We start from the raw sequence: 27,232 nt of genomic DNA on the forward strand, positions 1-27,232 counted from the left end.
CTTCTTAATCACGTGTAAATAAAAGTCTTACACTGAAAGCAATGAAAGCAATGTGCACTATAAACATGCTTAGAAAAAATACACCTGTGCTCAAAAAACAGCACAATTCAATGTATCATTCAAGGTCTCATATCATTTGAGGTGTTATTAGTAGTTAGCTCAAACCTCTCACCCTCAGAGTGAATACTATTAGAAGTGATGTTTACCTTTAGTAATTAAAAGAGACTTTTTAAATGAACATGTTATTTCAACCTTTTGAAAGTATCATAAGGAACATGATAATAGGGTTGCAAGATTAGAGACAGGAATACTGAATGAATGAACCACCATTCACAGCGGCAGCAGTAAACAAAAAAGCTGAATGATGAAAGTGTCATTATTAGCTCACTGAAGCATGAAGTATCCGACGCAGAAAAAATCTGCATTCACAAATACACACTTAAAGGATACAAATACACACTTAAAGGACACACACAAATACAGGCGCACACATTACAATCCATTAAGCCTTTTAAATGGAGACATAACAGATGCTGAAAGAATATGAGGCGAAGTCAGATGCTAAAAGAAAGTGATGGGAAAGAAAAGAGTGTGTGTGAGTGTGAAAAGGACTCACTTGAGAACTCCCCACACAGCACTAGACAGGAACAGGCCTAGTGTTGCAGAACCAGAGGAGCAGTTTGGAGGCAGAGGAGCAGCCACTGGAGGAGAGGAGGACAGGGGGCAGCAGAGGGCAGCACACATGAAGGACAGAGAGGAAGAACAGGAGGAGAGAACAGGAAACGCAGGTTATTTCAGTCTGGATTGATTCATTGCATACTTTCAAATAACAAAAAATACTATAGGGGAGAGAATTAGAAATGTAAATAGAAGGTTTGAGGATTATGTTGGCCATACAGACATAGATGCTTGAACTTCTGACTTCAGAAACATCTGAGTGAGAATTTGAGCAGTCTGTCAAAGTAAGTCTAAAATTCACACACGGCCGTTCACACAGGACACATTCTTGCATCAGTGTGCACAGTTTTTCTATGTAAACACACCAATGGACGTCTTTGACCATTACACAAAGAGTCTTTTGCCATGGTTTCCACATTTTTGAGATAATGTTAAATTAAAAACAGTCATGGATCTCTCTTAATCTCAAGACCCCTGTGTTTTTGTCTGTTCCGTTGCCCCTGTCTACCTTTTATTACTAGGGGTGGGGGAAAAAATCGACTCACATATGAATTGCGATTCTATCTTCCTCCGATTTAAATCGATTCACAAATTTTGAAAATCGATTTACCAAAAATGTATTAATGTTGTCGGCTCAAAGCGGGCGAAAGTCACCCGGGAGAGCAGTTCAGCAGCTGGACAGATTAGAGGAGCGCACAGGCTTGCAACGGAGGAAGCATTATGAATGAAGCTAACTTAATGAATAAAAATAGCCTTAAATAACATTTAGTTGCAAGCTGTTCTTGCGATCCTGCCGTGTACAGGTACTTTTTACACACAAAAAGCGCATTCAAATACCTGCCTAAAAAAAAGCGAATGAACATATCCTGTATCTAAAGCTTTACAAAACAAGAATGAGATATTGAAAGAAAACACGAGGGAGAGAAAGAGAAATACAGTATCTCACAAAAGTGAGTACACCCCTCACATTTCAGCAACCATTTTAGTATATCTTCTCAAGCGACAATACTATAGAAATGAAAATTGTATATACTTTAGAGTAGTCATTGTGCTTGTATAGTAAAAATAACTCAACATACAGCCATTATTGTCTAAATAGCTGGCAACAAAAGTGAGTACACCCTAAGTGAACATGTCAAAACTGTGTCCAAAGTGTCAATATTCTGTGTGAGCACCATTGTTATCTAGCACTGCCTTAATCCCCCTGGGCATGGAATTCACCAGAGCTGCACAGGTTGTTGCTGGGATCCTCTTCCACTCCTCCATAATGACATAACGGAGCTGCTGGATGTTAGACACATGGCGGTTCTCCACTTTCTGCTTGAGAATGCCCCACAGGTGCTCAAATAAGGTTCAGGTGTGGAAACATACTTGGCCACTCCATCACCTTCACCTTCAGCAAGGCAGTTGTCATCTTGGCGGTGTGTTTGGGGTCGCTATCATGTTGGAAAACTGCCGTTCGGCCCAGTTTCTGAAGGGATGGCATCATGTTATGTTTCAGAATGTCACAGTACATGTTGGAATCCATGTTTCCCTCAATGAAGCAGAGCTCCCCAGTCCCAGCAGCTCTCATGCAGCCCCAGACTATGATGCTACCACCACCATGCTTGACTATAGGCAAGACACAATTTTCTTGGTACTTCTCACCAGTGTGTCGCCACACATGCTGGAGTCAAACAAGTTTATCTTAGTCTCATCAGACCACAGGACATGGTTCCAGTAATTCATGCTCTTGGACAGGTTGTCTTCAGCAAACTGTTTGTGGGCTTTCTTGTGAGCCAGCTTCAGAAGAGGCTTCTTTCTTGGACGACGGCCATGCAAACTGACTTGTTGCAGTGTGCGGCATATGGTCTGAGCACTGACAAGCTGACCTTCCGCTTCTGCAACCTCTAAAGCAATGCTGCGTCTGTTTTTGAAGCCAGCTTCTGCACCTGACACACAGCACGAGGACTCAACTACTTTGATCGACTCTTGTGAGGCCTGTTCCGTGTGGAACCCATCTTGGAAAACCTCTGTATGACACTGGCAACTCAGTTTCAGGGTGTTACTGATCTTCTTATAGCCTAGGCCATCTTTGGCGAGAGCAACAATTCTAATTCTCAAATCCTAAGAGAGTTCTTTGCCATGAGGTGCCATGTTGAACATCCAGTGGTCAGTATGAGAGGATTGTACTCAAAGCACCAAATTTTAACTGCTCTAATACAAGATATGCAAATTTGTATGAATAGGACATGTGGTTAAAAGACGTAGAGCTGTTATCATTTACAGTGTCCTCACTTTTATTGCCAGTTATTTAGACAATAATGGCTGTATGTTGAGTTATTTTCAGAGGACAGTAAATCGATACTGCTATACAAGCAGCACATTGACTACTCTAAAATATATCCAAGTTTCATTTCTCTAGTATTGTCCCTTGAGAAGATATACTAAAATAGTTGCTGAAATGTGAGGGGTGTACTCACTTTTGTGAGATACTGTATGTTATAATTAAAACAAAATGTCTCACTGTAAGAAAAGAAAGTGTTATCCTTTGGGGTGTTGTAAATGATGCTGTATTGTAAGTTTATTAGCTGAGAAAGTGTAAGGTTATTGCAATAAATTAAGTCTATAAAGAAATATGCAATCAACAAACAACCAAAACACATGTAAGGCAATGTAGGTTGGGCATGGCAGTAAACAAACTGGGACAACTCTGATACGTCACCATGAAAAAAGATACATTGAAACACTAGATTTCAATGTACACACACAAAAAAATCGAGTGCTACTGTATGCCTCAATAATAGATTAATAACTTCAGCATACATTTTGTCCCACTTAGTGCAAAGTAAACACCTCTCAATGAATGAGAACTTGACAGATTGCCACGGCTTTTATGTACCATGTAAACACAGCTCTTTTCCTGGTTTTAAGTAGGTGACACTTAAAATACACAGTATCTATGGTTCCTCGTTTGTTGGCTTCATAATAGGCCCATAACATAAATTACTCAAACACAGATGCTTGCAAGGGACCCAGGAATGATTGCATGACTCACTGTGCTGTCTCTCATAAAGGTTACGGATCAACATTCACTCTCCAAGCTGATGATAAGGACACCATATATATGTGTGTGTTAAAGCAAACAGTGCTGACGCATAGACTTATAGACCTCTGTAATGAAATCCTAACCCCTGTCTTTAAAAAGTCTGGCATCAATAAATACAAGTGCAAATCAACTATCCCTGCAGAAACCTTAAGCCAAGAATAAGAACTCTGAAGGTGCACTGTGGGTAAATTTCTCCATCTCAGACGTCACGTCTTCAGTTAAAGCAATACCAGTTTCAATACACTGTAAAGGTGGCTATATGGTAGAGATGCAAGACAGAAAAGACCAATCACAATTCAGTATGTATCTGGGTCATTGATGAATAAGGTTTTTAAAAGAGTAAAAAAAAAACATAATGGAGATTCATTTTGAAGTTTTTCTAAGTGTTAACAATGAGATTATGTGGTTTTTATAATCAATTAACACTGCTTGTCATTTTTTTACAAGAAAAATTTATCACCAAAAAAGTCATTTGGTTAAACCAAAATTTCGGTTTTACCAAATGACACTTTTGGTTATACCAAATGATGATATTTTCAAACAATGCTAACAGGCTGATATCTACCTAGCTAGCAAAAGGACAATCAAACATTTTATATTTAGTAAGTTTTTAAAATATTACAACATTTTCCATGTTTTATAGCGGTTGTACCGAATGACCTGATGTTTCATGCGTATGAGCAAGTGAAAACATGAATTTTTCAAACAGTTAAAAGAGAGTTAGTTACTTTGCTTCATGACCATGTGGTCCTTTGCAGGTGTCTGAATGATGTCACATCCTGTCACATGATATTGACTGCATGACTTGAACAAAAATGGTCCCTTTGTATTGGTTACCTCGAATGACATCAATGAAATTAATTTTTTCTTGATATATGATGTTATAAAATCATGCCAGAATAAAAAATATATACATTTATTACATTTTAAGATATTTTCATCACAAATGAAATGGCTGTATTGGCCTTTGGACGGTTAAACTGAATGACCTTTTGACACTTCAAAATCTTTAAAATACCTTTATATGTAGCAAAATATAATTAAAACCTTTTGGATTCAATAAAAGAGATCTAGATGTACTACCTTACATACTTTGGATGTCATATCCTTTGTTTTTTATTATTATTAAGGCCTTTGGACAAAAAAATGACCCGTCACGTCATTAATCCAAATATTGCAATCATATAATCACCTAATTTCAATAAAACACTGTAATAATATTAAGATCTTCATTTAAGCCTGTCGAGAGCAGTCTTCACCCCAAAACTATGTGGAAGAAATAAACTATATTTTGCATATAAAAAATAAAGCCAGTATTTAGAACAAATATTGAATGTATTGTGGTGTTATTTTCATGAAAATTAAGCACATTACCTCCATATTTTCATTAAATTAATGTGCAAACTGTTAAGGATACAACATAATAGTATTTGTTGCTCTCCTTTTCATTTATTTATTTATTTTTATTTACTTGTTAATTTAATTATTGTATAAAATAAAAAATGATCACCATAATGAGATATTATTGAAACAATTCTAAGAATAAGGTATCATTAATGAGAATAATGCGGGGGGAAAAAATCAACAGAAACATACTGGGACTCATTATGGTAATGAGAATTTGATGGGCTTAATTGTGATGCAAATAAAGTCACAATGCATAAAAAAGGTCCTAAAACAGGCTAATAATATTTTTTTTTCTTGTTCGTCTTTTTGGATGAAATGTGACCAAGGTCAAGGTCTTTACCTAAATCATTCTGATTAATAAATCAGAATCCATAACAAATATTTACCAAATTCAGTTAGAGCAGAAGCCTAGTTTCATGGTTTAATCATTCACTATAAAAGCCATAAGAGTATCTGGGTGAAGTGTGCGCACAGTTAATCTGGTTTCTTGCTAGCACAACCGCACTGACAACACCAATCAGAATAAAACTCACTAAAAATGACAGATATTGTTTTCTTCTCACTGGGCATTTTGTTTGATCTGGCTGTCAGTACTTGTTTCATTTCGAGGAAGTTTATTTTCAAAAAGCAAAGCACTCGAGGCACACTGCTCGTCTGCGTCCGAACACTGGTAAGAGCTGACATATGTGTGGCGTTGTTTCAGTCTGAGGTTTGTTGAAGAAAACATCCTGTCCCGAGTGAGAGATCACTCATGCAAGATAACATATGCTTATCATCAAAATCCAGAGCCAAGAGCGGGAAAATACTTCATCAAATGCAAAACCAATTTGATGGCCTGAAGATAAGCCCATATACGGCGACCCTCTGTGACATGAACGACTTGTATGAAGATTTTATGACTGTCTCTAGTCATAATCAGTTAAGGGCTGTTTGCACCAAGGGCGATAACTATTATGATAACTATAACGTTTTTAATAATCGTTGAAGTCCACACTACAACTATAATGATAACGACACAGATGAATGATATTGATGAAATCCAGCTTTTTCCAGCTTTTTCATCACACTTTATGTAACGGGCGTAAACCTCACTCCCCTGATCTCAAGAGGCGCTCTAGCGTCTGATGCTAAAGACTGCTGCTTTTAGCCTCCTTGTTAGAGGGCCCGACTCCCATGCCGGTGACCCGGGTTCGAGTCCCGCTTAGAGTGGGCAGTTCAAACAGGAGAATTTAAAGCGGCAGACAACATAACTATAGTTTACACTTATAATAAATGGAGCGTTATCATATGCTAGTCTAGACACTAGTATAGTTTTCATTACAGTTTTCTACTTATCGTTCTTGATGTGAATGAGCCTTTGCCTAGTCCATGGCTAAAGTCATCAAAAGCATCTTTAACAGTTTCCCTTCATAAACTCCATGGGTCATACCTCAATATTAATCTTACAAAATTTACAGGCAAAAACACTTCAAGCTGGGCAGTTTTATAGGGGCTGGGGACAAGAATCATACCTTTAAAATATGAGGCATGAGTTTGAACTGGCATCAGTGTGAGTGTAATGCTCAATTACACAGAGTTTTGAGTTTGCTTCTGAACGGCTGATGATGTGCACAAAAGCCAACTGTCATCGGCATGGCTGCGTGTTGTGCCGTGAAACGCACGTCCATCATTGCAGACAGGACTCACTCGCGCAGACATGCATGTAATCTGTCTCTCACTGAAACTCATATATCACTGCAGCTCAAGCGCAGCTAACGCATAAAACTGCTGTTGGTTTTAGTAGCGCCACCCGGGTGTTATGTAGCTAACCTTTGCTTCGCACGCACACTGTGTGCTAAAGTTTGCACAGGGCAAAGCTTTTCCAAACCGAAACCTAATTAACTGCCTTGGCGTCTTAGATTTAGAGCATTTCTCACTTGAAGCGCATGAGAGATTCAGCTTACGACTGATACCAATTCATTAGCATAATGCTAAGCTAACAACACAGCAATTATGCGACCCACCTTTCTACAGTATGCTTTAAATTGATGTCAATGTAGGAAGAGCACTAGGCTTTAGTGTAATCTACAAGCGACACTTCTGTTAAGATCAATGCATCGCAAACTTGTAGTGTAAATAGCTTTGTTGTTTATACCTAGAGTGGTCTAGTTTTGTCACCTAGATGGGGTGTCAGGGTGAGGAGAGGATTAATCTTTCAGGAAGAAGGCAGCTTTTAAACAGATTGTCACTGAAATGTGCTGACTGGTTCATCGTGATGTGCCCTATGAGACGTTTGAACGATTGATATCTCATGTGAATACCAGCAGACTGTTCAGAGGCTCGTGTGTAATATGTCGGTTTCATGCCTCCCCAGACCTCATTTCAGATACAGCTCAATGCCCTCATCTCTCACAAACCACTAATGTGTTCAGTGCATAATGAGTTTATGGGTCAATGACAAATAAGGATATCCAGGATGCTGGTAAGGTGATATCCTTGAAAAATCTCCTGAAAAATGTATCTGCTAGGTAATTAGGTATTAAATCTTTTTAATGTCGTTTTATATAATTAAAAAAAAAATAATATATATATATATATATATATATATATATATATATATAATATACTGACTTATACTACTTAGTCAATATACTACTTAGTCAATATATTAAATAATTTATATATATGTATATATATATAAAATATTATATATGTAAAAAATAAATAAATAATAAAATATAATAAATATTATGTTTGGCTTAATTACCAATATATAATAAATATGATAAATAAATAAAAATTATAAATGAATCATGAAGTTTTAAAAGTTAATCCATTTGACTTTAATTTCACCATGCATATTAAAATATCTAAAATCAAACCACATTGACTGTGATTTGGCAGATAAACCACAGTCAATCATAATTAATATTTATTTGATATACGATAAATATAAATATAATTTAAATATTTGATATATGGATAAATCATATTAATATATAGATTTATGAATATTAATTGTTAATATTTAATATATGAAGGAAAAACCCAGCGTCAATGCATATTTATAAAAAAAAATTATAATAATATGATGGCAAACTACTTATGCCAAAAAATGTTCAGTATTTTATGAGATTTTTGTACACTGCCTAGACCCCCAATATTAGAATACTGAAAACATGTTCATCATAAAAGATGGCTGTCAAGTCACTGTCTGTATGAATTCCATTTTTATATATCTTTGAATAATCCAGACAAAAACAAAATGAGTGTTGCATAATTGACTCATATATATATAATAGCTCTGCAAGTTTATTTTAGGCGTGGATTTTGATGCAGTCTGTCAGAAATGATTGGGCTTCTTCATTAAGCCAACCATAACTTTCACATAGAATTCTTAATAGGGGTGATTTATGGCATGCTGTAAGAGCCAGAGACCTCAGCCCAACACAAACACAAACCTCTCAGAGCAGCAGACATCACATTTACTTCACCGCCTGGCCTCCATAAAATCACCCTTACAAAAGATGCCATTTATTTTGAATCAGGTGTGTGTGCTCTTGTCCTGAGAGAGTCATACTGAAATAACAATTAACAATCCACTATATCAAATATACAGTAGTGCTGATGAGGACCCCGGAGCATTTCTAAGGATTCATGACTCTGCATGTTTCTAAATCAAGATTCTAAAGCAAGTGCTAACTCAGTGAATATTTCTGCTTTGTATGTGCTTCAAATAAAGAATGAGGTGAACAACACAACATGAAAAAAGTTTTGCTGAAAACTGAGATTCACAACAGTTTGAAGTGAATAGCTGAACTGTGTGTTTGTAGTGTGTACTTTCTGCACCAAAACTGAAAATGTAAATTAATAATGATATATATTATGATTTACAAAGGAAACACTTGCTATTATTCCATGACAGCTCACGGGACAAGCATTAAACAGAGCTCATTAATGCCTGAACTGATCGATAGTGATTATTAATTCAAGTAATGCAGCTGATGCCAGTTATTAGACAGATACACTAAACACTCCGCAAAACAAATTAGAGTCTTAATGTATTCATATATACAGTATATATAATAAATATAGATTTTTTACATCTTCACTGGGAAGTAATATGCAATATAATACAGTACAGACAAATCTACACTGCAAGAACATTCAGTGCCCTCAGATTATAATCAATAACACTCTCTCACACACACACACACACACACACACACACACACACACACACACACACACAGACACCCACACAGCATGAATTTTTAAATCCAAATGTTTTAAGTTTTCTTGGTTGCATAATATAATAGTTAAAGTGGTGGTTGATTATGATTTCACTTTTTTTCACTTTAGTTAGTGTGTAATGTTGCTGCTTGAGCATAAACAACATCTGCAAAGTTACGATGCTCAAAGTTCAAAGCAAAGGGAGATATTTTCTTTTACAGAAATCGCTTTTTTAAGGACTACAACCCTCTTCTGGAAAGCGGGCCAGGAGCAGCAACTCATTTGCATTTAAAGGGACACACACAAAAATGGCGTGTTTTTGCTCACACCCAAATAGGGGCAAATTTGACAAGCTATAATAACTGATCTGTAGGGTATTTTGAGCTGAAACTTCACAGACACATTCTGGGGACACCAGAAACTAATATTACATCATGTGAAAGGAGCATAATCGGTCCTAAAGTCCTAAAGTCAAACAATCAGATATTATTACATAATTTAATTTGGCGGACAAAAGTTTTATAATAATAATAATGGGCCTTCTGTTATCTCTGGGCCGGAACAACAACAAAAAAAAATTAAAAATATTTTAAATCATAAATTAAAACTATGCTGATTTTAAGATGTATAAGAGATGTTTTCAAGTCGTAGACTGTATTAAATATTAATAAATATTAATCTATTTTTAAATAAATGAATAGATCAAGGCAAAACAAAAATGAGCATTACGTCATTCACCCATTTACCTTACAGTGCTGATCTTTATCAGCAATAATTTCTTGACAAGACTCTGCTAATTTTAACCAGTAAGACATTCAGACAGAACCCAGAGGAGTCTTCAATACCCAGATGAGTTTAACATCTCCATGTTGAGCTTCGGGTGAATTACTGAATAATTAAGACGGAAGACAGCAGGTCTGTGTTTAGATCTGTGTCGTCTGTGGTAATCTGCCTGGATCCCTAAACTCATTTGCCTGTCCCACAGCTCCTGCCTCCAGCGTCTCCGGCAGAGCCCCTGAGATCCCAACATACTTCACTCCAATGTTTATCAGCCAGATTAACATGTTGACAGCCCCACCATTTGGAAACAGTTCCACGATTTATGTCCCAGGCAGGTTTCCAAAGGGCTGTGAAAAACAAAGAGCGGTAGGACATTCTGAAGGGCCTTTACAGTCATTTGCACAGCCCGATCTGGACCCGTTTTCAGTGGGACATGTTTAGACAACAACTTCTGTGGTGGAGAGGCCTTTGAAGACTTTCAAACATCTGTGGGTTCATTGTTCAAGCTGGGTGAACAGCGAGTGTCTCTGATCTTGTGTGTTTGTATACTGTGGAGGTCTGGAAAGCTATATTAATATCTTTCTATTTTAACATTGATAGTGAACAGTTTATGCAAGGAAATGTTCCTGCTATCTGTGTTAGTATGAAAAATTTTGCTCTATCACTGCAGTTGATATGACATGACATGGACTGCATTACTTGTTTAATTAAAGGTGCACTAATGATTTCTGTTTGTAACTATAATAGATGGCATTTGGAAGAATAAAAGCTGTTAAGTTCACACATCTCATTGCGGACCAGCAGTCTCCACCAGTTAAAGCAAACATCCTGTTTGCATTGTTTGTAGCTGATGAAGCAACTGAAACAGCTGCTTTAACAAGAAGATGGATTTGATGAACAAGTAATCCAAAGATATGTAATTCTCCCTCAAAATTGCCTTTTTGATACATTTTTAGTTCAGTAAAAGCCTAAAGAAATATGGTGAAATGTATTTGTTTAAAGGGGTCATGAATTGAGAAATCAACTTTCCTTGAGCTTTTGATATATAAGAGCTCATCGTACTATAAGAATATCCTGTAAGTTTCAGAACTGAAAGCTTCCTTGTTAGTCCAATAAAAGCTTTTATTGACACCAGGCCCATCGAACCTGGAATATGCCTATCAATGACAGATATAGGTGAAACGCCGCCTCCGCAGAAGAAATCAATGCCTACTTCATCATTGCAACGTTGCCCTGCCCACTTGCGTGTTAGTGAGATGACGAGGAGAGAAGAGCGATACAGGACTAAAAATAACATTACCTTTCAAAGGATCCTAATGCTAGGAATATGGTTTTTTATTTTCAACAATGTGAACGTCTCAGTTGAGCTTTATTTATTTGTATTTGGTACATTTCACTGTGGATTCTTTGGTAAATCAATGGCATTTCAGCGCAGGCTTTGCAAACAAACTTTTACGATATGGACTCGATAGTAATGCAACAACATGTAAGTAACTGTGTTCATTCTAATGCCTGATCTGATATTAATGATTCATGTACAGTCAGATGTTCTTTGTCTATGTGTCAGTAAATCAAACCAGTGACTATTATTTAAATGGTGATTAAATTATATATAGAAAGCGATCAAAGAACGCTCTCTTTACAATCGCTGGAGCTGTCAATCAAACAGCGCGAGTTTATCAGTGACTGAGTTCTGGACTCATGCCAAAACTCCCATTTTTTTCAACAAATCTCTTAGTTACATCCAATGAAAGCATTCGTTAGTGTGCAGAAACTGAGCTGCAATGATGAGATCACTGCTTTTATGCGCTCAACAACATGTCTGTGATCGGCTACAATGTTCATCACTGCAACCTTTCATGCCACGATCTAAATATAATGCCATAGATTTAAATGTAATGCAACACTTTTCATGATTAGTAAACCTTGAGAGCTGTTATAGTAAAAATGTGCTAAAAGTTTTCGAGAGAGTAATAGATGTTAGCCAATCAGAGCAGTGGGCGTTTACACTGAAGTCTCACAGCAGACACGTCCCTTCAAACAGAGCGTTTAAATCAGAGGGCTAAAATCAGGGTAGGGAAAAGCCTTTTATTTCTAAATTATGACAATTTTTGATGTAAAAAGCATACTACCATTATAAGTGCACCCCAGGAAACATTATAAAACAATAAAACAATGCAGTTCATGACCCCTTTAAGTACAAGTAAAAAAAAAAAAAAAGACAAGGAGAAAAAAATAGCAGTAAATTGCGACATGAGGGCTGTGGCATGGAAATGACAGTGACATGTCACTCTGTAATTGCCGTCCCTATAAGCACACACTGTTGACAGCGCAGTGTGTCTCATTCCCATGAATCATTTGGTTTGAGTGGTCACTGAGAGACCTGAAGCAGAAAGTACATTGGACACTGTCAAAACACATTATTCTGACCATGTCAAACTAAGGTGTCACAGATAAGGCAAATAGCAAATTACTTTTCTGGACATACACTGTAAACCTGAACAAAATGAGTTTATTTCACTCAAATATTGTTTCACTCAAATATCACTCATTGTACTTTATAGAAAAAAAGTTAAGTGAACTCAATAACTGATTATATTAAGCTGAACTTAAACCGTATACTTAAAAAATTGATTTGCCTCAACTTTTTTTGAGTTCTGCCATCTTATTATGCAAGAAACTTAAGACTCACTGTAAGAGAAAAAAAACAAAAATTCTCATTATAAAATCAGCATTTACAACAAATAATAATGTAATGTGCATTACTGTTTAAAAGTTTGGGGTGAGTAAGAAATTGTTTTGAAAGAAATAGCAAGGATGCATTAAATTGTTCAAAAGTGACAGTAATGACATTTGTAATATTATTAAAGATTTATTTTTCAAATGAATGCTGTTCTTTTGAACTTTACATTCATCAAATATATATATATATATATATATATATATATATATATATATATATTATCAAACATGTACTAACATGTAGTCAATGTTGCCTTTATTCGTGCATGAATCCATATGAGTTCATGCATTCACTTATCATTAGTTCATGTTGAAGTAAGTATTAATTCAGGCGTTAATGCATGCTTATTCATGCACTCTAATTGTAAAGTGTTACCATTATCTTGAGATTTTGACTAATACAAATTACATACAGAAATGCACTTAATTGTAATGAATATAATGTCAAAATACAAATAAAAACTTAAAAGAGCTTCATTAATTTAAATGAAATATGAAACATGTCTCTTGTCGGTTTTCAGATTAAACCGTGTCCAGTGTTACATCTGCTGACCAAATTCCATTTATTCCATTACGTCTGGGAACAACTTCCATTTCACTCACCCTCTTTAAAATGCAGAAACTAAATGATAGATTAACAAATGCATTATGGCTGACTCCCCATGCCAAAGTGTACTGTGAGAGGGCCAAACACAAAGACATTGTCTAACTGGAGGTAAACCATTGGTGTCTCCATGGAAACAAAACCCACAGATCTCTTTTGATAAAGTGATTTAAAAGACTTGCAACATATGATTAGAATGAGAAGAAACAGCACACCAATATTCACAGTGTGCTCATTACTACCACGACTACAAGAAACTGACAGAGCTGTAAGGAGAAAGCAAACCCGAAACAGCTTCAAATTAAACTTTGGGCCTGCACACTTGGACAATTTTTTCCATCAAAAACTGTGAAAGAAAAAACTCACAGAAGACATTTAAGGTTTTTCAAATGACCACTCTGTTTCATAATTTGCAGAAAATTAAATATAAGAGAAACTCTAAACATACTAATGGCGAACTGAGCAGCACTGATCTCTATGGAGAGCGGCTGACATCAGAATATACTTATTTGGCCTCTGTCAAAGTTTTTCTTCTCTTCTAAGCAAGCCTACCAGTAAATGTCACCAACAAACCATGCATAAAAGCACTAAAAAATGGCAAACCCTTAAAATAAATTATTTAAAAAATAAATCATTCATCTATTATTGATAACAGAGCTTTCGTTTCACTGCTCTGAACTGACTTAGTAATATGGAAGCTTGTTTCCGCCACGGAATAAAAAATAAAAAAGGTAATTGCTACTTTTTATCATACAATTCTATAAAGTCACAATTATGAGAATCTTTTGTTCTTCGGACTTTATAACTTGCAATTACGAGTTTATATCTCACAATTCTGAGAAAAGAAGTCAGAGTTGCAAGATAAAAAGTCTCAATTATTTATTAATTTGTTTTATTCCGTGCCGGAAACAAGCTTCCACATAGTAATGCATTACAAAAATTCATAATAACAGATCTAGATAAAAAAAAATCCAGTTAAAACATATGATAATAGATCATTGTGAGCATCTAAAAACACATGAATGAATGTGAGCATCTCATTTTAACCAGAAAGTTACTGGAAAACTAATTTTACTGGCTGAAATGAAGGGCTAGGATCTGCAGAGCATAACATGGAGGTGAAAATGATTTCATCAAGTACAACATGTTTCTGGATTAACATCCTTGGAACAACATTCCAATCAGCCAATCAGATTTGATGGTTTTTGTCAAGTTTAGGCTTACAACAAGGGCTTCTACATCAGTGTTATTCACCTATAATTTCCCTCTGATGTTATAGGTGCTATTAGGTTTAAGGGTAGGGATAGGTTTAGGACTCTATTTTCAGACAGGAATGTTGTTCCAGGATCAACAAAATATGTTAATCCAGAAACATGTCTTACTTGGCAAAATCATAGTGACCCAATATGCAGCCTTATGTAATGCTGTACATTTTACTTGAAAAATAAAAAAAGAATGTGTAACTATTCTGGTCTGCCATAAAAAAAATAAAAAAAATCTTTACAAGAAAAAATCATATTTGAAATGAAAAATGGTAAGTTGCTCCTACACCGCCACTACTGATGCCCCTCAACATCACAATACGTTACATCATATTAATGTCTTTTATATACGCCCTTCACTCAGCATATAGTATGTCTTTCTTCCATGTCTCGTTGCATTAAAAACAAGTCACATCCTTACATTCTAGATTTCCCTTGAGGGATTTGACCAGCTGGCTTAAATCTTTAATCTTTGCTGTATCAAACATAACATGCTACACTGTGGTTATAGCCATAGACCCCTCACAGCGAAGAGCATCTCTCGCTCCTCTCATCCTCTGATCTTCACCAGCCACCACCAACATGCAACTGACATTGTAATCTACATTACCACAGGAAAGTTTAAAGGGTCAAATCATGACAGATCAAATTTTCCTTGACCTTTTGAGATAAAACAATTTGTTATATTACAAAAACATAATGTGAGTTTTCATACCCAAAGCTTAGTGAAGCAAGATAATATACTGAAACTAAAACCCTATTCAGATTGAGTTAGTTTTGTATGAGCACTTGGGACATCAAAAGGTACACCTTTGCACTTTATTTACCCCTAAAGGGTGCATATTGGTAACTTAAAGGTACATATTAGTACCTTTTTAAAGCATACCGGCCCAGTGACATCTTTTTTACCTTTTCTTTTCTGAGAGTGTGTGAATTTTTTATAACGTGTGAGTTCCCACACTGAGGAGCTGTTTACAGGACACCATTTTCAACTAAAAACAGAAAAGTTTTGATGCGTTTTGGCTGTTCATTTACGCGACAACGGCGTTTTGGTGGCCTGAAAATGCAAACTTTTGAAAACATGTTTCAAAGTGCAAGTTTTTGAAAACACTATCATCTCTGTGTAAACTGCAAAAATGCGAATCTGTGAAAACGGTGACGTCATGCACATGCGTATTACGTGTTTAGTATATCTACCTTTTTTTTCAACGTGATTTCTGTGAATGTGCGAGACTTCCGATTTATTAGCCACTGTAGGGAAATAACAAGAAAAATATCAAAGTGCAGTAAACTGTAAAAATAAGGTGGGTAGGCATGCATGTTTGGAGCGAGTGCTCTGTATATGAATGCGTATGTACAGGCGCGTAGTCTTTCTTTACAAAGTGCAAACTACTTGTCCGGCATGCGTAATACAGCATTTTTAGTCATTTTCGCAGATCCGTGTGAACGGGAATAGTTTTGATAACGTTGTCATCTGTACAACGAAAAATCTTTTCCGTTTTTTGTACACTGTTGTCATGTATACTTACCCTAAGATTGAAGCAATCTTGTACCCACGAAAAAATTGACTGCCAAGATAGCTTTCATAAACTTAATAGCATAAATATATAATCCCAACACCAGAAGCATTTATTAAGGCCAAAACAGCAAAAGTTTGTATGAATATTGTGACAAAGAATATGGACGAACAACACTTATAGACAATCTTTCTTAGTTTTAGAAGCATTTAATATGGCCTGGGACACACTAGACGATTTTCAAACCTTAACTGATTTTAAAACTGTGGGAGACCACAGACATAAGGGCAGTTTCAGCCGATGTTTAGCATCAAAATCCTCTGAATGTACACACTAGAAGATTCGTCCAGACCGCAAGACCACACACCTGTCAACTGTAGTAACATTTTCTCAGTGAGACGAGATCTCACGGAGACTTGCGAGATTAAATGTGACTTGAGAAGAAAAAAAATGTAGGGTGATCGACGTTGTCAGCTGGTTCTCCTGCCGTGAGTTTTGTTTTAGGGGAAGAAAAACAAAGGAGTAAAAAAAAAAAGTGATCTTCTTTCTCAATACTCCACTTTCGTGGGATGTTTGTGGCTACCAAGTTTCAGATATACAGGCACGCAACATCCGGTTGGTGACTTTTGCTTGCTCTCATTGGCTATCGCGGGATTCACATCAGAGGCAGCCCGATCAAGAGTCCTAAATATCAAACATGTTTGATATTTATGATTTGGGATTGTGCAGGCTCTGGCGTGATTGGGGGCAGTAAAATAATAATACTGACATCACACAATTGAGGATTTTTTTGGCAAAAAGTCGGTTGCGAGAAGTATCGAATCAGGCCACACCCCTCAGATCGCTGGGTGGTGCAAATCGGTCCTAAAATTGGGCTTAAAATCTTCAAGTGTGTGTCCAGCCTAATTCATTAAAAGCACAGCAGCAGCTAAGTGGTCATATAAACTGTTGTTTCTTTGGGTCCAAAACATTGGTTCCAAAAAATGTTAGAAATGGACCTCTGTAAAATAATATTTTAAAATAATTTTAAAATACAATATACAACCCTTTTAAGACACACTGGATAACTGCATAAAACAGCAAAAGTTTATATGAATATTGTGACAAAGAATATGGACAAACAACACTCTAGACAATCTTTCTTTTTAAGCCAAAATCTTGCAGGACAGAAAAGCTCTGTTTTAGTGTTTCAGAGAATAGTTTAAAAATAAAGCAGATGGGAAGCAAAAGAGTTAAGTGTCCTAGCAGACATGCAGTCTGAGATGACCAAAGCTTGGGTTTATGTTTTCATGACACACAACAGAAGAAGCTCCACTGCTCCAATATATACATGTGCTCTTTTCTGAGTAAATGTTGTTAGGTCAAGGAGGTGAGCAAACTAGAAATGTCTGATGAAGTAGTAGAAAATTACACCTGACAGTGAATGTAAAAGGTGTACACAGCAAGACATGGACTTATTCTTTGCTGCCTGTTGCTCCAAAAACTTGTACAAATGACCACCAGAAGTCAAGTACAAGTCAATACACCAAACAAACAATGAGAAGCAGTACTATATGAAAATGAATCAATCTGGACGTTTTCTACATTACTGAAAATGAACATCTTTAAGGGTGCTTTTACACTTTGATTGCTTGGGCCGAACCTGCGTTTGATTGTTCGCCGTACCCTGCCCCCGCTGGATCATGTTCACACTGGATATTTTGGGTCCAAACCGCTTGCATCATCAAAGCGACACTGGCAAAATGCATAGAGTAGCTTGCCTCACTTTTATATTTTGGCTTTTGAACCTTTGGTTTTGTTTGTAAAGCACCAACACATCACTTGCTTCTATCTGCCATGAATGCACTGCAAATGTTCTAATGAAAACATGAGTCCATTTCTGCTAAAGGCAATTAGAAATTAAATATACATTCTCTCAGCTTGCAGTGCATCAGTCCCAGTGTTCCAGAATCGTCTCAGGTTACGTATGTAACCATGGTTCCCTGAGAGGGAACGAGACGCTGCGTCAAGCGCTTTGGGAACGCCTCTACGTGAATGCGTCGTGAAGCACATGTGAAATCTGTCCAATGGCGTGACGGAACGTCATAGGCGGGTGACGTCATGACCAGGAAACTATAAAGCACACCCGAACCAAACAGAGTTAGCTTCTGAAAGTCGAAGTAAGTCGATACAGGCATGCAGGGAGTATGGCAACGGGACGCAGCGTCTCGTTCCCTCTCAGGGAACCATGGTTACATACGTAACCTGAGACGTTCCCTTTCAAGGGAACTCGTGCTGCGTCAAGCGCTTTAGGAACAAGATACCCACGCCGCCATAAGACTGAGTGCCTGTCTGTGTGAAACTGTTCAGTGCACACTAAGACACCAGCACTCTTGACCCCGGGGTAGAGGCCACATCTAGGTTATAAAACCTAACAAAAGTGTGCGGCGAGGACCACCCCGCAGCATCACAAACTTCTTGGAGGGACACTCCAGACAACAGGGCCAACGAGGCCGCCATACTCTGCATAGAGTGAGCACGGACCTTAAGTGGAGAAGGAAGACCGGCAGACTCATACGCAAGTGAGATAGCCTCAACTACTCACTTGCTCAAGGTTTGCTTAGATGCGGGGTGCCCCTTACGTGGGGCCCCGAAACAGACGAACAACTGATCCGTCTTACGCCACAGGGCAGCTCTGTGGACGTAAGCATCCAAAGCCCGAACAGGGCACAGCAAATTAAGTTTTTCCTGGTCTGGATCCAGAAATGGAGGAGGGCAAAAGGCCCGCAACATAATAGGGCCTGCCACATTAGTGGGGACCTTAGGGACATAACCTTCCCGAGGAAAGAGGAAGGCTTTGACCATGCCTGGCGCGAAGTCCAAGCAAGAGGGAGAGACCGAAAGGGCTTGTAGGTCACCAATTCTCTTTAACGAAGAGATAGCGAGGAGGAAAAGAGTCTTTAGAGTGAGGAATTTAACATGAACCTCTTCGATAGGCTCGAAAGGAGCAGTAGACAGGCCCTCCAACACTATGGCCAAGTCCCTAGTGGGAACTCTCTGACGTGCCGCAGGCCTCAGCCTCAGAGTACCACGGAGGAAGCGAGTAACCCATGGGTGTCTGCCAAGGGAAGTGCCCTCTAAAGGAACATGGCAACAGCCGCCACGTAGACCTTTAGTGTCGAAGGAGATAAACCAGAAGAAAACTTTTCTTGGAGAAACTCCAGAACTGTACCGACTGGGCAGTTAACAGGATCAAAGTTACGTTCTCTACACCAAGAAGAGAAAACATTCCATTTCAAGGAATACAGCCTCCTCGTGGAGGGAGCTCTGGAATGGAGCATAGTCTCCACTACCTCAGTAGGGAGACCGGAATCTATGAGCTGTGCCCCCTCAGAGGCCACGCCCACAACTTCCACAACTCCGGGTGGGGGTGAAGGATTGAGCCCCCCGCCTGCGAGAGTAGGTCCCTCCTGACCGGAATCTCCAGGGGAGAGCCGTCGAGGAGGGACATAAGGTCCGAGAACCATACTCGGCCCGGCCAAAACGGGGCTACTAGGAGCAACTGGACCCCGTCCTGGCGCACTCTCTCCAAAACTCCCAGAAGCAGAGCAATCAAGGGAAAGGCGTACAGACGCAGCCTCAGCCACGTCTGCACCATAGCGTCCAAACCCAGGGGGGCTGGATGTGAGAGGGAGAAATATAGAGGACATTGGGTCGTTTCCAGAGACGCATACAAGTCCACACCCGCCTTCCCGAAGCGCTCCCAAAGGAGCTCCACCACCTCGGGGTGGAGTCTCCACTCCCCGGGCCTCGGCCCCTGCCTCGACAGGATGTCTGCTTCCTGATTCAGACGCCCTGGGATGTAAACTGCCCTGACTGACAGCAACTTCCCTTGGGCCCACAGAAGGATCTGGTGTGCCAACTTGCATAAGGGGCGCGACCGCAGACCCCCCTGATGGTTTATATAGGAGACCACCGCTGTGTTGTCTGTGCGGACCAACACATGATGGCCCCTGAGATCTAGGAGGAAGTGTTTGAGTGCCAGGAACACAGCCATCATCTCCAACTGGTTTATGTGCAAGGAAAGATAATGACCCCTCCACAGACCCTGAGCCGAGCGACCACTCATGATCGCCCCCCCAACCGGTAAGGGACGCATCCGTTGTTAGCGTTAAGCGATGACAAGGAGCCCCCAACACCGGGCCTTGGGAAAGGAACCAGGGTTTCTTCCACATGACACAAGCACGAAGGCATCGCCGCGTGACCTTGATCATGCGAAACGGATTTCCCCTCGGGGAAAACCCCCTGGTTTTGAGCCACCACTGCAAAGGTCTCATGTACAACAGGCCAAAAGGTATCACGTTGGACGCAGCTGCCATCAGACCTAACAGTCTCTGAAACTGTTTCACAGTGAGTGACTGACCTAGCTTCAGCTTGTTTACGGCTGTGAGAATGGCCTCTATGCGAGCTGGCGACAGACGAGCTTGCATTGACACTGAATCCCAAACTATGCCTAGAAAAGAGGTTCTCTGAGCTGGAGAAAGCACACTCTTCTTTGCGTTTAGCCGTTTAGCCCAGACGCTTCATATGGGCGAGAACAGCATCTCGATGCTGAACCACCAACTCTTCTGACTGTGCTAGAATCAACCAGTCGTCTATGTAATTCAACACGCGGATGCCCTGGCGTCGCAGAGGAGCCAGAGCTGCATCCACGCATTTTGTGAAGGTGCGGGGAGATAAAGCTAGGCCAAAGGGAAGAACCCGATATTGGTACGCTTCGCCCCCGAAAGCGAACCTCAGGAACTTCCTGTGTTGAGGAAGGATGGATATATGAAAGTATGAGTCTTTCAGATCTATCGTGACAAACCAATCCTCGAACTTGATTTGTGACACGATCTGTTTCAGAGTTAGCATTCTGAACTTGAGCTTCTTTACAGAGCGATTTAATAGGCGCAGATCTAGAATGGGACGCAACCCTCCATCCTTCTTTGGAACTATGAAGTACTGGCTGTAAAACCCCGACTCCCTGTTGGGAGAAGGAACCCTTTCTATGGCTTCTTTTCGCAAGAGAGTCTGTACTTCCTGTTCCATAACCAGAGACTGCTCGGGGCTCACCTCAGTGAACAATACCCCGTTGAACCTGGGCGGTCGCAACCCGAACTGAATTCTGTACCCAAATTCTACTGTGCGCAGGACCCATTGAGATACGTTTGACAGAAGTTTCCACGCTGCCAATGAATCTACTAAGGGAATCAGTCTCTCGAGACTGACCTCTGGTGTTAGATGGGTGACCAGCCCGGTGCCCTGAAGCGGCGACCCGGCAGGGAGCAACCTGAACTGGCCACCTTTGGTGCCTCCTTGGAGGGAGCGAACATCCCAGCGCCTCTACGTTGCTGGGTGGACACTGAGATATGCGTTCGCTAGGAGCTGCTGCGCCCTGAAGCATGCGAGGTGGCAGGGTTGGCAGAACGGCCCCCTGAGGGCACCGAGGGGGGCCGGGCACCGTGTACTGAGGTGGACACCGACCCGCGTCGGAGTGGACTGCCCTCAGAAGCCTGACACCACTGGCGTCAGGACTTCTTTCCCGAAGCCCTCCGCTGGATAATAACGGTCCTAAGATCCGCCTTTCCTTTGGACGGCTTCGGTTGTGAGCGCTGCCCCGACCCCCAGTCTTTCTAGCTCGTACTCGGCTGGGACTGCTCCTTATGACCAGCAGTCCCAGAGACCTGAGATCGGCGGGGAAGAAACTTAGAGAAAGCCGCCGCCTGTTTCTTAGCTTCCTGGAACCTCTCAACGACTGTGTTGACGGAGTCGCCGAAGAGGCCAGGCGGCGTGAGCGGAGCATCAAGAAGGAAAGATCTATCTCGGTCTTTCATGTCAGCGAGGTTGAGCCAAAGGTGTCTCTCCGTGGCCACCAGGGCTGCCATAGACCGCCCAATAGATCTGGCGGTCTCCTTGGTGGCACGGAGAGAGAGATCTGTAGCTTTCCTTAGCTCAGAGAACGCCTCGCGACTGACTTCCCCACCCTCATCAAGGTCTTTAAGCAGGTCGGCTTGATAGGCTTGAAGGACGGCCATAGTGTGTAAACATGCCGCCGCCTGACCTGCTGCCGAGTATGCCTTACCCACTAAAGCAGAAGATGTACGTAGGGGCTTAGTGGGTAACTTCGGGGCTTTGAGGGAGGCTGCCGACTCGGGGGAGAGATAGTTCGCGAGCGTCTCTTCCACCCGAGGCATCTCCCCATAACGATGCCTTTTTAGTCCTAAGATGTTACTATAGTACGTTTGAGGACTATAGACCCGGAAGGACGCAGGTCTGTTCCACGACCTCGACACCTCGGGCAAGCCCCGGCGTGGAGGTTGTGCACGAGAAGGGAGAAAGCGCTCGTCTAATAAACTAGCCTTACAGGCTTCCTGTTTCTCGGTCGACCAGCTTATGTTCAATCTGGCCACCGCTCTAGTAACAACCTCCACGAGCTCCTCATATGCTTGTGAGTGTGGTGGCGACTCGGAACTAGAGCACTGCAGCATCGGCGCTTCACCAGGGGCAGAAGAAACCGCAGAGCGTGCTTCTAGCTCCTGAAATGAAGTGCTGGATCCTGCAGGTAAAGGCAGAGAAAGGGCGGGGCCCGTCTCTAACCCCTCTGCAAGATCCATTTGCAAACCCCACAACGCAAGCCTTCGCTGTGCCTCGGCAGCAGCGGGACCCGAGCCGCGGGGAGCGCGAGCCGAACCGCTTTCCTCGAAAAGCGCACGGTGGGAGCGGAGTGTCTTCATAGACATCTGCTCGCAATGCACACAGCCAGCTCCCTCGAGAGCTGACTGGGCATGCTCCACTCCCAAGCAAACAACACAAAGCTCGTGTGCATCTCCCGCCGGAATGTAGCGAGGACAAGGAGACGCACATGGCCTGAATTGCTGCACTTGTGTCGGCATAATAGTGTCTTAGATATGTGTGCTTGAATAACGTGAGAGACAAACAACAATAAATAAGACAGACAGTTTCACAGAGAGCGCTTTCTGAAGACACAGAAGCTAACTCTGTTTGGTTCGGGTGTGCTTTATAGTTTCCTGGTCATGACGTCACCCGCCTATGACGTTCCGTCACGCCATTGGACAGATTTCACATGTGCTTCACGACGCATTCACGCAGAGGCGTTCCCAAAGCGCTTGACGCAGCGCGAGTTCCCTCTCAGGGAACATACGTTATCAATTGAGATTCATTTCCATGATGTAGTATGATTCCATTCATATCAGCAAACCTTACCAGAGATCACATGCACCATACCCCAGACCACCTTTTTAAATCAGACTCAGGTACAGCTCACAGCTGTGCCCCGGAGTTCGGAAAACAGCGTTCACATCAACCAAACAAACCCAGGTATGCACCAAACGTGTAGTATGAAAGCCCCCTAAATCAAAGAAAGATTATGGACAGGCAATTTTTTGTCTTTTGAAGACTTGGGGCCAGATTTACTAATAGCTTGCACCAACGCAAACCCTATTTTGGCATTAAACAACTACTGTCAGGATTTACTATAAACACAGTGAAAAATTAGCGCTGAAAAGGCATGGACAGGGTTAGTTTTGCGGCTGATCTTATTGCATATGCATTTGTAGGAGTTTCCCTTTCAGACGCAAAATTTATGGGAGGAGAGTATTTAAATGAATCACGCAAGGTGATTTACTAAGGTTTGCGCTAGTCAATTTACTGGTATTTGCGGCATTATTCACCGCACGAAAAAAGCATGTCTTAAACCAGGCACTAATTTGCACTGTTCTTTGTAGATTGCATTGGTCATTATGGAAATGATTCGGCTGCGTCTGTGTTCTTTAATTTGCGCCGTCAGTAGATCATGCGCAGAACTTTCCACTCCCATCTGCGCTTTTTTGGAATTGCGCTCTAACGCTAATTTGCCCTGTTTAGTAAATCTGGCCCTTGATTTTATGCATCGGTTACTGATTGGATTTTGAGATGTGGTTGTTTCACTCAAACATGAATGCGGGCTTGCAGTCCATTGTGGGTGGAGTTTAAGCAGACTAAAGGCCCGTTCACACCAATAATGTTAACTATAAAGATAACGATAAAGATATAGTTCTAAAAATCGTTCTAAATATAAAAGAACAGCAGTGTCCACACCACAGCTATAACGATAATCATATGGAGGAACGATATCGTTGGGATCACTTTTGAACGATAAAAACACTGACAGCTAATCAGAATCCATTCTAATTTAAGGGTTCGCACATTTAAAACGGCGGACGACATTGCGGAGAAGTTGATCGCCGAGGTCCAGAAAAAGCCACCACTGTTTGACAAGTCAAACCCCCTTTTCAAGGATACTTTAAAGAAAATGTATATATGGAAAACAATCGGTCATACCCTTGGAATAAATGAGAAGTATTAACGATGAGATCATTATGCCAGGCTAGCAAACAGTGTAAAATAAAATTACCCCATGTATCCAGCGCTAGATTCAACAACATTGTCTTGCTTCCTTTGAAGTTGCAGTGAAAGAGACTAGGTGCTGTTTTTATTCCACTATATTGACTTAGTCAGCTAAATTCACTGTTAGATTAGATCAATTACGCTAGCTATTCACTCGAAACATAGCATGCTGAGGACATCTGCTGGTTAAAGCCATGTAAATGCAATAAAAAACAACAAAAACATGTCATACACACTTTGAAACCGCAGTGCGTGAGCTTAGAATAAACACACCGTTATTGTTCGTTAGTGTGAACACAAATATAGTTATCGTTATAGTTATCGATCTTGGTGTGAACGTCCTTAATTGACTTTTTGTCTTGTCTTTGTTATTGTTTTTGTCTTGTCTTTGTTGATGAGATTAACACTCAATGCCAATGTTTCTGTTCCTGACCATACAGTAATTTGTCTTCGTTTCAAGTGTAAATTTGACCAGAACCACATTAGAAAAGAGAGAACTAGGGAAATATAATGCTTGTCTCACTTACTTCAAGACGTGTGTAGACCCGTTGATCTGCGTGGCCGTGCAGGTCGTTCCTGGGCCCAAGATGGAAGGTCGGCGGTAGCGCTTGTGTCCGCAGCAGAGAATGATGAGGAAGGCACGACGGAAGGACTTGTTGAGGAAGGCGTAAAGGATGGGGTTGAGCATGGAGTTGATGTAGCCCAGCCAAAGGCAGGCTGCCCACAGCTGCTCAGGAACACTGTAGTCTATGAAAGGGTCCACCACGTTTGTGATAAAGAAAGGGGCCCAGCACAGGCAGAAGCAGCCCATGATGATACACAGAGTCTTGGCTGCCTTGGTCTCAGTGCGCATGCGGTGGTTGCGTTGGTGGTCTGCACTGTCTGCGTTTCCTGCTCCTCCGGCCCGCTGCAGCATGCTGATCTGTCGGGCGTGTGCCCGTGCCGTGATGTAGATGCGTTGGTACGCCAGCACCATCAGGATCAGCGGTAAGTAGAAGGCCACGACTGAGCAGGTCAGAGCGTATGGCTTGTTCACCATGAACACACACGCCGTGGAGTTGCCGGAGAACTTCCGCTTCTCTATCTGTCAAGAGGATGTTAAAACATTCAGCTTAAGCAAACACTAAAGAATGTACACTCTTAAAAGTAAAGGTTTCAAAAGGGTTTTTTTACAGCAATACAATAGAAGAAACCTTTTTGGTTTCCCAAAAAACCTTTCAGTTCCTAAAAAAATCATGTGAAGAACATTTTAAAAATCAAAAGAACATGCCTTAATGAAAATGAAGTATACTTCAAGTTAATTTTATGAAGTATTCTTAATCAGTGGCGGAGAAAGAGTCAAGTAGATTTGAAGTAAATTCCTATGCACACTACCAGTGGACTTACCTACACCAAAATTCAGATACTCAGAATTAGGAACATATTTGTTTTCTTTATAAATTAATATTTTCAAACAATGTAGACAGTATGTAAAACTATGTGAAAAAGGCTACTCAATCAAACTACAAGCCAAATTTACTCAATTATACTTTTAAGTATATCTTGATCAAAAGATTACATGTATAGTCCAAATATACTTAAACCTGTCAGTATAGGTCAAGTATGCTTAAGTGCAATTTTAAGTATATTTCTGAAAAGTACATAAAGTGTATTTCTGAGAAGTACATACAAAGTAGACTGAAAATATACTTTCTTCTTCTTATTTTTTTTTTTTTTTGCTTAAAAGAAGTATACTAATAGCACACCTGAATAAACTTCTTTTTCGTAAGGGTGTTTCCACTATAAAAAACCTTCTGTGCAATGGAAAGTTCACATGGATGTTAAAGATTCTTCATGGAACCATAGATGCCAATGAAGAAACTTTATATATAAAGGCAAATTGACACTGCACCGACAGACACGGATCAACAGTGACAGTCACCAGATTACAGTACATCATTTCTCTGACATTTCAGCTAATTCGATATCTTCAATAAGTGAAAACAAGCAGCGACCAATGCCAACAGACGCAGTCAGGGGTAACTCAATGTAGGGCTGGGCGGTATATCGAGTTTGTACGATATACCGATATATTTTATTAAGGGCTTTAAAAATAATTCGTAAGATTAAGATATAGATAACACGTAGACCTATCATTTAAAGCGGCTTGCCCCGTCAGATGCTCTGACAGATTCATGTGCTGACAGATATTTGCGCTATTTAATGCTTTTGTGATGTGGTGTTTTCCTAAGCACATAACTTACATTTCACAGGAATATTCTCCATCTGTAAATGTTAGAAAGTCATACAAATATTTCCATTTTGCTGTCAGGAGTGGACTAGCCTTCTGCTAGCGAATCTCCTGTAAACTCTATAGACTTCCGTTACCGAGCGTCGCCGCGCGCATATCCACCAAACAGACGGAGTTCAATAGAATGGGATCGCCATAATTCTGACTAAAATATACATTTTGATAAAATGTTTGTTGTTGAACAATAAATGTGCCATATGTAGAATTTTAAACCTACAAGTAAGT

At 40.3% G+C, this 27,232-nt stretch overlaps 1 protein-coding gene across 2 annotated transcripts in view; it reads right to left on the reverse strand.

The window, feature by feature from the left end:
• Positions 1-27,232, reverse strand: part of htr4 (5-hydroxytryptamine receptor 4) — a 125,149-nt gene that overhangs the window by 30,003 nt on the left and 67,914 nt on the right. Inside the window, exons 6-7 of one of the 2 annotated variants that reach the window (XM_051860091.1) lie at positions 25,245-25,801; positions 617-701 (exon numbers count right to left, since the gene is read on the reverse strand). In XM_051860091.1, the coding sequence (XP_051716051.1) occupies positions 638-701; positions 25,245-25,801 (621 nt within the window). In that variant the 3' untranslated portion in view covers positions 617-637. The remainder of the gene's footprint in view (positions 1-616; positions 702-25,244; positions 25,802-27,232) is intronic. The other variant, XM_051860090.1, reaches the window with a different exon arrangement.

Source organism: Ctenopharyngodon idella, chromosome 14 (genome assembly GCF_019924925.1).
Source record: "Ctenopharyngodon idella isolate HZGC_01 chromosome 14, HZGC01, whole genome shotgun sequence".
In the NCBI taxonomy this organism is placed as follows: domain Eukaryota; kingdom Metazoa; phylum Chordata; class Actinopteri; order Cypriniformes; family Xenocyprididae; genus Ctenopharyngodon; species Ctenopharyngodon idella.